This window comes from Drosophila bipectinata, chromosome 3L (assembly GCF_030179905.1).
Source record: "Drosophila bipectinata strain 14024-0381.07 chromosome 3L, DbipHiC1v2, whole genome shotgun sequence".
NCBI lineage: Eukaryota > Metazoa > Arthropoda > Insecta > Diptera > Drosophilidae > Drosophila > Drosophila bipectinata.
Window position 1 is genome coordinate 18,447,012 of NC_091738.1, and position 11,457 is coordinate 18,458,468.

At 42.2% G+C, this 11,457-nt stretch overlaps 2 protein-coding genes across 3 annotated transcripts; both read right to left on the reverse strand.

The window, feature by feature from the left end:
- Nucleotides 1-2,765: 2,765 nt before the first annotated feature.
- On the reverse strand, nucleotides 2,766-5,821 carry ms(3)76Ba (male sterile (3) 76Ba). Of its 2 annotated transcripts, none has more exons than XM_070280550.1 (3): nucleotides 5,390-5,442; nucleotides 5,122-5,190; nucleotides 2,766-5,060 (listed from the first exon to the last, which is right to left on the reverse strand). In XM_070280550.1, the coding sequence occupies exon 3, from the start codon at nucleotides 5,051-5,053 to the stop codon at nucleotides 2,864-2,866; it is 2,190 nt and encodes a 729-aa protein (XP_070136651.1). In that variant the 5' UTR covers nucleotides 5,054-5,060; nucleotides 5,122-5,190; nucleotides 5,390-5,442; the 3' UTR covers nucleotides 2,766-2,863. The 2 variants fall into 2 exon arrangements, with proteins under 2 accessions (XP_070136651.1, XP_043070137.1); XM_043214202.2 differs by having other exon boundaries at nucleotides 2,767-5,060; nucleotides 5,122-5,175; nucleotides 5,390-5,821.
- Nucleotides 5,822-7,809: 1,988 nt separating this feature from the next.
- Nucleotides 7,810-10,142, reverse strand: brv1 (brivido-1). Its single transcript, XM_017251987.3, has one exon. It carries the CDS (start codon nucleotides 10,075-10,077, stop codon nucleotides 7,834-7,836), a length of 2,244 nt encoding a protein of 747 aa, XP_017107476.2. The 5' UTR covers nucleotides 10,078-10,142; the 3' UTR covers nucleotides 7,810-7,833.
- Nucleotides 10,143-11,457: the final 1,315 nt, after the last annotated feature.

The window sequence follows — 11,457 nt, forward strand, 5'->3', positions numbered from 1 at the left end:
GTAGAATTTGAGGAGCGGGCAGGACGAAATTTCTCCCAAAGTTACACGGATTTTGCATTAAAAAAGAGCCCGCGCATGTCGAGACAGGACTTGCAATAAAAAATATATATTTTTGAAGTTAAAAAAGGAATTATTAAATACCCTAACAGAAAATCAAACCTAACAGAAATATATATTTTTTTTAAACTAGAAAAATTTTAGTTTTTTAGAAACCTTTTAACTTAAACCTGTTTTATACCTATTTCCCAGAGAGAGGGATTTCCAATTTAAAGAAATCTAGATTTTTATAAATTAAATTTATAATTTATTCATGTTTTAATTTGAATCTTTTTTTTTGTAGAAAGGGTATAACAAATGTGAAGGCCAGAAGCAAAGATAAAGTTACTACGACTGAACAGCAACCAGATTCAGATTCAGAATCTGCTGCCTTTACATCCAAACGACCCGGAACAGGACGAAAAGCAAGACCTGGTACTGTAACAGTACCAGGGACCAGTACCAGGGAGCAGTACGAGGACCTAGTTACAAAAGTTTATGACTTGTTTATGTTCGTTGCTGTGCCCCTCAGCTTGCTGTTTGTTTGCTTGTCGGTATGTGCTCTCTGCTTTCTGCTGGCTGTTAATTTTGTTTGCCGACAAGGCGCAAAATGGTTGAATAATGGCCAGCCGACATTTCGCTTTATGTTTGACTTGGCTGCAACACGAAATCTGATGCAGGATGCTTCAAAAAAACAGGACTACAACATCCGGAATATGTTGGCTAAGATTATTTTCTTGTTAGCCATTTAATTTGATAATGCAAAAGGATTACCGGAGTTAACAAGGTGTAATGTCTAATTAGTGTGTTTTAAATTTACATAAATTTGACCTTTCTGTGCATTTTTAGGAAATTCGGCGTAATTATAACTAGAGTAGAGAGCTTTCTGTCTGCTTTTTTATTAATTTCCCTGGAATATCTAGAGTTTAGAATATATTTATCCTTTTCAGTTAATTAGTTTTATATATTTAGATACACCTAATTAAATTTTTCTTCCGAAATCCAATCTGTGCAAGCCACTTGCAAAATTCCCTGGAAAATAAATTCCATAAAAACTTGGCTAATGATCCCAGACAAAGGCCTATCTTGGGCCTTATGCTTTTCGGCCACGTCCAGGGATAAGAAGGAGGCGTGTGTATCCTCCTCGTCGGCCTATCTATATGGCTAATTAGGCTAAACAAATTATGGAATATGATTAATAGAGAGCACGGGCTGGCAATTAACTTTTTGCGATAAATACAATGGAATATATATAGGCGCAATATATATGCGTATAAATTAACGTGCCGTGGAATTGCAGGAATCCAGATTTATTGACCCCGCCCACAAAAGACAAACTGGCCCCGGGGGGCTGTTTTGAAGGAAGGATTCGTCCTGCGATTTAACAATTCACGTTGTGACATTTGCATTTTTGATTGCCTTAATATTTCTTGCAATGCTTTTGGCTTTTGTTTATGGCCAACACCGTCCGTTGCGGTAGGTGTTTCAACCACCCTGAACCGAAAAAAAAATAACAGCCATCAGAAAAAGTTAAGACTCTGGAAACGTGTCGTGTAAATTAAAAAGGTTTTGGGTGTTTTCGGTTTACCGTTTTGCCAAAAAAAAAAAAAAAATGATTTGCCAAAGGTCATCGAGACTTTAAAATTTTCCCAGCAAAGTTTTATGCTAATCATTATGGGATTTTTTGGGCGTGACAAGGTCTAATTATTTCGGGTTTTGGTCAGCTCATCGGACTTTTTTTTAAATCGGAGTCAATGTCATTTACTTAAAATGCCACCAAGGGGAAAAATTCAATGAAAAGGATTCTTGTTTTTCAATGGGGGATTAAATATGTGGTAGAAGTTCAAGCAACCGAAGACAATGGACCTGTGTATTATATTTCCAGGCAATTGTTTATGGAGTCCCCCGAATTCGAGAAGCACAGGAGGCATTTCTTTATTTTCGGTGGGGAGATTCGTGCTCAAGTGGCGGCCAACATTAAAATAAAGAAAGCGCCGCATGATAAAAGGAAAGGAAAAGGCGAATCCCTAGCCGCAGGGGCGAAAACTCCCACACACAGAGGCAGATTACTCCAAAGGATTCCGGACTCCGGATAGAGGCCTCGGGACTTCAGGACTCGAGGAGTGACGTGCTTGGCGCTGCAACATCAGTAGCAGCAGCACTTAACCTTGGCTGTATACCGAGGACACGGCACTCGAGTTATGAATTAAACCCTGCGACGAATCCTCCTACGAACCATGCTTCGAGTCCTTCCCGCTGAGATAGGTATCTCCCACACATTCATCTCTGCATCTCTGCGAAAACTTTAACCCAAAAGGCTCAAAGGACTAAATGTGGCTCTCTGGCATTGGAGCGAAAGCTTTACGTTGCCTATTTTCCATTCAGCAAATGCTCTTAGATGAAAGCTTTCTCCCAAGAGTTGGGCTAGAGAAAGTCACAGAGAATATTTTGGAATATTATATGGGAAATGTTTGTGGGGTTATCAAATTTATTATGAGTTCATTTTTAAAAATTGACTATATTAATTACTGAGAAAACACAACTTTTGATAGTTATTTTTTTTATTTTTAATAGATTGCTTCTTGTAAAAATTTATAATTATTGGTATTATTGTATTATTAAATATTTATATTTTATGTATTATTTCTTTGGTGTTTTTTGTACCAAAAAGTTATGGTGGATGGTTTTTACTTACCACCATTCCCCCCAGCGAATTGGAACATCGTGTCTGCCTGTAGTTGTTTAATTAAAAATAATTACTTTAAATAATAATTACTATTTAATTACAAATAACTATAGTACAATTAATATTTGTTGCACCACAAAGTTAATTATTTTTGGGCTCTTTTTTGGGTTCGAGTATCCGATAATTGGCTGTAATAAGGTAAAGTTTTTGGAGCATTTTGTCTGCCTCCGCGGTGGTCATGGCAAAAACGTGGATCATTCCCGACTCGTGGACCCGGGCAGCCACTCCAGGCATTGTCTTGTCTACATAGTAGACATAGTGCATGTCGGACTGGAGAGGCTCCGAGCCCAAGGAGTATGCGTCGCTGAATGGAGTAAGACCGATCCCCCAGGGATAATAGGCTACCGACACGAGGCGCAAATGGAGCAGCTTGTGGGCCGGTGTGGCCTTGAAATTAATCTGACCCGTTAGCTTAAACATTAGCTCCCGTTGGGTTTCGGCCAGCATGTTCGGGCCCCTACTATTGATGATCATCATGGTGCCATTGGACCAAATCCAGGCTATCTGGGTGGCCACAAAACGCTTTTGGATCACATCGATGTCGGTGCTATAGATAGAATTATCCAGCCGATTGACAGCTGCTTTAAGGATAATGTTTCGGTTTAAATGTAGAGTACAGAACATCTTGCAGAATCTCATCTCGATGCGTAGACGGAGGTCCTCCACTTTGCGTTTAGTGGGACGTCGAAGAATCCTGATCTTCGAGAGACATTTATCCAAGTGCGCTGGGAGCGGTGGCAGGATCAAGGAGCGCCTCAAGTTCTCGGCGGACTTGCAGCCAAACTGCTGGTCCCACTGAGTGCGCAGTTTCTTGGCATGCGGATCCCTGAACTCTGTCATATTTTGATCGATGATGTCCTCAAAGTCCTCGAGACGCACTCGGAAGCTATTTTGCCAGCCATTCTCTGGAATAGGATTCCGTTTATTTGCTTGATTTCCTTCAGAGGGGGCTTTTAGCTTCTCCATGCTAATGGCAGTCTCAAAGTCGACGGCTTCCGGTGCTGTGGAGCTTTGCTGGGGCATAGACCTATTCTCGGCATTGATAATCGCCTGCAGCTGCTGCGAAACAGTAACGCTGCACTTCTGCAACCATTCCTGGATGGCACCCTCGTCCTGCGGCTTGGGCGGCACCGGTCCTATATCCTTGACATCCAAAATGATGGGTCGTTCTGGTCTGTAGTCCTCAACAGGTAGCTTATACCCATCTTCATTTGGTTCCCTTTTGACAAATGGCAAAGTAACATCAGACATAAATGGTACAGTAGCTCCAGGCACAACGTCGTCATCATCCATTGGTTCCGGTTTGATATCCGGAATGTACATCATGGGTACTACTTTCATTACTGGGTATATGGGCATAATTGGATCCACGGGTTCTTTCGGAGGAAGTTGTTTTCTGACCTGCCTTACAACATTTCTTTTAATGTTGGGGTTAAAAATATTATACAGAAGATTATGGCGTTTGGGATAGTCCTTGGCGACATTTAAAAGAAAATCGAAATCATTTATGTCGCTTAAGGGTTCGGTTAGCCTCTCCGTTTTGATCCATTCCCTCAAGGCACGGGCCTCATCCGGCCCGATCTCCATAGAACTCATTGGCATTTCCACAACCTTTTCTCTTTGCTTGTTGTGGCTCTCTATATGCCTTTGCATATCCCATTCCTCCCAATCGAATAATTCCTCACCTGCAGGATCCAAAGTGTCCTTTGAGGCGTCCTCCTTCTCAGGCTCTTTCTCAGGCTCCTTCTCAGGCTCCTTCTCAGGTTCCTTCTCAGGCTCCTTCTCAGGCTCCTTCTCAGGCTCCTTCGCAGGCTCAGGCACCACGATTGATTGATCGACGTTGTGCTGACCACCCACTAAACAAATTGGCCATTCCGCTTTGGAAATGGGTACCGAATCTCTTTTTGCCTTCATGTAGATATCCACAAGGTCTTGTGAGCTAGGAAGATCCAGTAAGTGATCTAAAATTGATCTTCGTATCGGCGAAATGGGACGAAACTTCTGGTCCATCAGCCAATCCCACTCGATGTCTCGACCACTCGACTTTTTAATGGTTTTCTTGATCGCTGGTTTTTTTATGGTCTTGCGTGGCTTTGGAGGCGGTTTATCCTTAAACTTGGTTGGCAAGCGACGAGGCTTTACCACCCGATGAGTGCTTGTCGGTTGCCTATGCTTCCAGTCGGGTATAACATGCGTAGGCGAGTCCTCGTCGAGGCCAAAATTGAGCACCACACCGCCAATGGAGTATTTATTTGGAATTGGGTTAAACATTGGGGCACTATAAGGTATTATTTTAGAATAAAATAATAATTATAATAATAATTAAGCTTTAATCTTACCAAAGTATGGGGTTTATGTAGGTATCTACTGGCTCTTCTTTGGGCTTCAGTAGGCTAAAATAAGAAATTCTTGAAAGACATTTTATAATTCTTTGAAAGACATTCAACAGGTTATTAAATTTAAATATGTATACACATATTTATAGTACCAGAAAAAAAATACCTTAAGATGACTCAGCAAGATGAGTCTTTTGGCTCTTCTATTAAAGATTAAATAAAATTCTTATATTTATTTTATTTATACAAACTAAATTTTCTTTATCCTTACCAATCATATTCGACAGCATTTTTCGGGCTTGAGCTTGTTTTGCTTCTCTTAGTGTACTTTCGTTTGGGTTTCTTCTCAACCGATGGTTTTATTGCAAAAATGGATGGCCCTTCATCGTCTTCATATTCATCCGCTAATTCGGCCTTCTTTTTATCTTCCAAGTCCAACTCCTTGAGGACCTCTTCATTAAACAAATTCTTTATGTACTCTTCATCTGCGTCAGATTCGGACTCCGAAAGGTCCAGGATAATGGGTTCAATGGTTTTCGGTTTATCAGGCACGGGCTTTGGTTCCGGCTTGACTTTTCTTGGACGCGGCATTTTGAAAAGAAGACTAATTAAGATTTTTATGCAGAAAGAAGTTTTTTGTATGTATATTAGTAATATTTTGCACGTGACGACATGTCAGAACTTTTCTCTTCACAAAATGACAGATCCGTGTTGGAAAATCCTTTTAGTGTTGGGTACTCGTAATTAAGGGGTTATATACCTTTTTTATTTTCAAAAAAACGAAAATTTTTTTAGTGGTTTATCTTGAAGAACAACTCCTTGAGAACATTCTCCCAAATTTTCATAGAGATTGGAGCAGTAGAAAAAAAGTTACAGCGCTCCTAATCGCACGCCTCGTTGCGGCCTTGAACTGATCTTGAAACTTTAAACGCGAATATGTCGAAATGGTGTTTCTTGAAAAATGACTTTGCGGTGACATGGATTGGCGGAAAACTACTGAACCGATTTACTTCAAATTTTTTTAAAATGTTCGTAATGAAATTCTCTTGTGCTTGAACGATCGACTTTTCACGCGCAAACTTTTTTTTCGGCGAAATAAATTTTTTAAAACATTTTTTTTTTTTTTTTTTTTTTTTTTTAAAACGCTGCCATATCCAAACAAAAACAAAAAATTTTAAAATCGATCGTTCAAGCACAAGAGATTACTCTAAACTAATGAAATATTTTTACTTTTATGGTTTAAGTTGACCTGTTTGACCTGGGGAAATGTCACCGCAAGGCTCTAAAAAAAAAAAGGCCTCTAAGGGAAACAGCCACCCCTTAAAAACTATTTAATATTTTTCCACCAAATTTTGCACAAACATTGTTAATAAAGTGTACTATCAAAAAATTAAAACATCCGTGTAATTAAATAATTGCTACATACCTAAAAAAAAAATCCGAACTTTGCTCATTTTCTTCGACAAAGAAGGTATATAACCCCTTAAAGCCAAAATATACCAGAAAAAAACCATATACTAAAAGATCAGTAAGAGCTTAGCCATACGTCTGATTCTGATTCTGAGTGTCTGATTCACGATGATACGAAATCATTTGGTTTATTTATTTAATCAAGACATAGTAAAATGTGAATTTTTTATTTTAAAATTGTTTTAGTTTCCTCTGATATATTGAGTCTACTTTCGGGGATAATACTTTTATTTAAAGGAAACTGCATTGGGAATTGTGCAAAAAGTATCGCATACTTTTAGAGCTGATTGTGGGCCCATACAAAAAACGATCAAAAATTAAAAACTTTTCGGTTAACTCACTCCCAAAACTCCGGAGTCCGGATGGCTTTTGATTTGGCCACTTTTTCTTTTGCCGTTTGTCTTCAGGTAACACAGACACATGCACTTTACCCATATGAACCGAAATACAGAAACAGTCAGGTAGTTAAAACTTTTAAATTGCGGGCGGGGCTGGGATCATTTGTGATTTCTGCCGTCTGGGCGCAGCAAATAAAAAGCTGAAAAGTGGTAACAGAAAGCTGGGAAAACTCCAAGTTACAGGCATTGCAAAAGTGCTCTGTCACTGCTCATTTGTTGCTAATAATTATAAAAGTTTTCCCCAGACCACCCAACCCCCAGCTCTTCTATGAAGTGACATAAGTACCGAACAAATATATAGAAAAACACTTGCCAGACTATCTGTCTGATGGAAAAAGGGTAGCAAAAGTTTAGCTTACTAACGCTTCATTCACAATTGTTTAGTTTACAGAAGTTTTTTGTAGTATTTGGCTTTTTTTTCTTGTTATATCCAAAAATATTTGTAAAGTCCTTTTCAATGCTGATGCATTTAGCTCAGATTTCGCTGGAAATAGTTTTGCAGCCACGGCTCGGCCTAAAAGCCCGGAGTATTAAATTTTTATTTGCTTACTTCATAACAATAGTGGATTGGAATAGAGAGTGGTGTGGAGCGGCCTGGTGGGGTGGGTATCCTATATAAGTCATTTAGTTTGTGGACTTGGAGCATGGCCAGAATGCTTGGATGGCAAACAAGTCGAACAAAGCGAGCGCCAAATTGCCTTAAAAGCCTTTTCAAGTCAAAAGTTTTGCCTGTTTGCGCATAATTATTTAGCCATGACATAAACAAAAAACCAAGGAGCCCATAAAGTATTTACTGTAATGATTATAGAAATAAATGTTTTTATTTAGAATATTTAAAAAACCAGTATTAATTTATTATTATTCCCTGGGGCCATTGGTATGTTGATGATGGCGGTGGTGGGTCCGGATCGGGATCCATTTCTTCCTCATCTATATCCACCTCCTCCCTATCCGATAAATTGCCGTCCTCATCTCCGAACTTTAACCTTTCCAACAATTCCATTTGGGTCCTCAAAATGGCATGCACCACCAAAGTCCTTTCGATGCGTTCCCGGTACAGTAACTGGTGCAATTTTTGGTCCACCGGCTCTCTGGATCGAAAGGTCAACGACAGATGCTTTTGCATCTGCGCCTTGGGGCCGATCCTTTCCCGGTTGTATAGCTTCCGCCGGATGTTCTGCGCCACTGTGCGATTGTTCCGCTTGTAGCCCCTTTTCCAGTGGAACAGTTTCATGATAAAGTTGATGGCATCCGCGTATTCCACTCGTAAGAATTCCCAGTAAGTTATGCGGTGAATGTTCTTGCGATCCCTTTGGGTCTTGGCATCGGCCAGATGTCGCTCCAGCATAGACATAATCATATTAAGGAGCAGTGCTTTCACCACAAACCCTAGTACGGCGTAAAGTACAATCCCGAGCCATCTGCCGCAAACTATGAAATCGCGCAGGGCAATACTGTAGCCGAAAGAAAAGCAGGTCACTGAAATAATACCCGCCTTCAGGTTGGCAACGGTCGGTGAAAAGTTGCCATTCGTGATGACTGCTGAGGTGCCGATAGACATCATGAAAATGACAGTCACGATAAAGGTGGAGATCAAGGTGCCTCCGGCCCGGCTGAGGGTTTTGTTGAACAGCTGAAATGACCTCGCAAACTGCATCACTCGCCACAGACGCATAGTGATCAGGGCCACCGTAAAGCCCAATATAACGTACACCACATCGTTGAACCGGAGTGGCCTGTGAAAGTCTACAAACTCAACATTCACCGAATTTTCCAGTTCACGGATCATCTTGGCGACCAACTTATCCCGCCTCGCCATGGCTGCCACAAGCAGGACACTGAGCGTCAAGGTTATCGCATCCAGCTTGGTCCAAATGTTGCGCAACCGGGACGGCTCGAACCAGACCTTGACGAAAAACAATTTGGCAAATTGCAGCCAGCAGATCAGAAATATAAACAAGACAGCCATGCCAAAAGCCGAGAAGTCACGCATCCTTTCCACGAAAACGACACTGTCCACCTCCATATGGGTGACACTCGACCCGAAGGGGAACTGCTCCAGCCACAGTGTGCACACGCTGAAGACATTCCCATCCGCATTGTACAGGGTAAAGTCAATGAACAACGCAGACGTGTTTCGATCCAGCCAGTTCTTCCTCTTCAGGTACCTCATAATTATCAGACTCTTGTTCCGGCTATCTGACAGGGTGTTCTGGTATCCGATCGACTCGGGATAGCTCATGAAGTGACCGTAATGGTTGATCCGAAACAAGATGTGGTCCATCACAGTGGACTCGCGCATCACCCAGGGCTGATGAATTTTCCAGAACTTGTCCGTATAGGATTCCCTTGCATATGGCAGTTTCCAGCCCTCGGAGTAGTCCTTCTCATCGAATTCGAGATCTTCCAAGCCCACATGCCGGTCAAGGGCTCTCAACTGCCGCAATCTCGCCAAGCCCAGCATTTTTGTACCCTCAGCATGGGCCCAAGGAGCTGCTCCACCGCTATCTGACTGATCCGTGAACGCCTTTATTATGGAGGTCTCAAGAAAAGGGTATATTTTGGGCAGGACGAACACGTTGGACAACCCAACCGTGCCACTATGATTACGTTCAAAGAGATCCTTGGTAATTGTGTTGTTATAGTAGAGCAGATTATCAAAGATGACTAATACGAAGATGAGCATGACCAAAAATAATCTTCCAAAGATTAGCAGCTCTGCAGTAATCATTCTGTATTTCACGTTGAGCTTCTCATACCGATGCCTTTCCGAGATCATCAATTGACTTTTTAAACTCTGGAGCTCTCTGCGCAAGTTTCCCATCAAAGTCTCGACTCTGGCAGTGGCATCGGTCGTTATGGTAGCATGATGGGCTGGCCACAGGGCTAAATCGAGTGCTATAATGGCAAATCGAATGGGTACTACAATCACGATCTGGACCAGGCACACCGCCATAAACACTATCATCATCTTGTTCACCTTGACAGTCTCGTGCGAAAATCCCGAGAACTTACAAATGCAGAAGACACACGCAGCTATTATGAAGAACGTTAGGAAGAATATAGCATTACTATCTTTTGCTTGGACCATCTTGGAACTACAATACTTTCTTTCTTTTATTTGGAATGTGGACTTAATATGAACGACTACTTTGATTAAATCCTTTTTATTTTGTCAGCTGCCTGCCACTCCCCAAAAACCCATGAAGTAGTCACCTGTTTTTCCCGCAGCTTCAGTAGTTTTCAGTTGCCCCGACTGGCTTTAATTTCTCTCCTCTGCTGGTTGTTAGTTAACCTTGCTGGTTTCTGCCCTTGTCGGGTGCAAGCCGTGTACAAATTATTGTGCTATCAGTGGCACCTCAATGGGCTTCCAGCAGTTGCCACTTAGGGCAGCCGACAGGCGCAGCTGCAGCTCCACCACAAACCATCCACCACTTCCATGCCCCACACGGATGTTGCAGCACCCGTCTCTCTGTGAGTTCTCGGAGCTTGGGATGGCAATAAAATTCCTAAACCTTTTTTGACAAATGAAACGTGCAACAAACAAGACGCCCAAGCAGCTGCAAGCGGCAAAGCAATCCGGACGAGTCCTTAGCCAGCCAGGATAGAGGTCCTGGGACCCTGAAAACGGCAGACGGGATCCGGGACTGAGCCCGGCTCGAGTGCCAACAAAGATTTATGCATTTTACAGGGCAGACTACGCTTTATGCGAAACTAAACGGCAAACAGTTTGAGTGAGGAAAGCTTTCACTCTCTCTACACTGCAAGAAATATTCTAGTGTTCCCGCATACCAAATATCTCAATGAAAATAATCCTTGAAATATCCTTTTTCTGAGTGCTGCACTTCAGTGCTCTGTGCTAAAGCGGAAATGAAGCATCACATGCACCATGCCCCACTCGGATCCGGGTTCCTGGGGGGCGAGGAAGTCTATTGTGCCTTTTAATAGACTGAACTACACAGCTTCCGAGCCTGAGCCCCGGCATCCTGGCACTTTGTTTGCCGGCAAACATTTGTGCAGCTTATTAATATGCACGCCCCGCACCCACTCCCTGCCTCTGTCCCGTTCAGATTAGCTGGAAATGCAGGTGTGGGCTCTGAATTTCACTCCGGCCACTCCGGCAATCGACAAATTTTATCTCCTAGGCCAAGCCAGAAAGTTTTCGCTTCTCTCCGGTCCGTATCGAAAAGTCGTTAGTAAGCTGACCGCAGAAAGATGTGAGGCGAAAGTGCAGTCGGACATCGCAGTGGGCTCAGTTGAAACTTCAGGTCTTTCGTCTCAGTCGCAATCGGAGCAAAAAATGCCCAACTTTGCCCTAAGACTTGCACTTAGCCCGCACAAAAGTTTCCCTGCCATTGGCCAACTTTTTCCACTGAGCTGCCCTGGTGATGAAGCCTCGGCTAACACTGAGGTTGAGGCTGAAACTGAAGCTGAAGCTTCGGCCAAGCCCTAAGTAGATTTGTGGACCCCG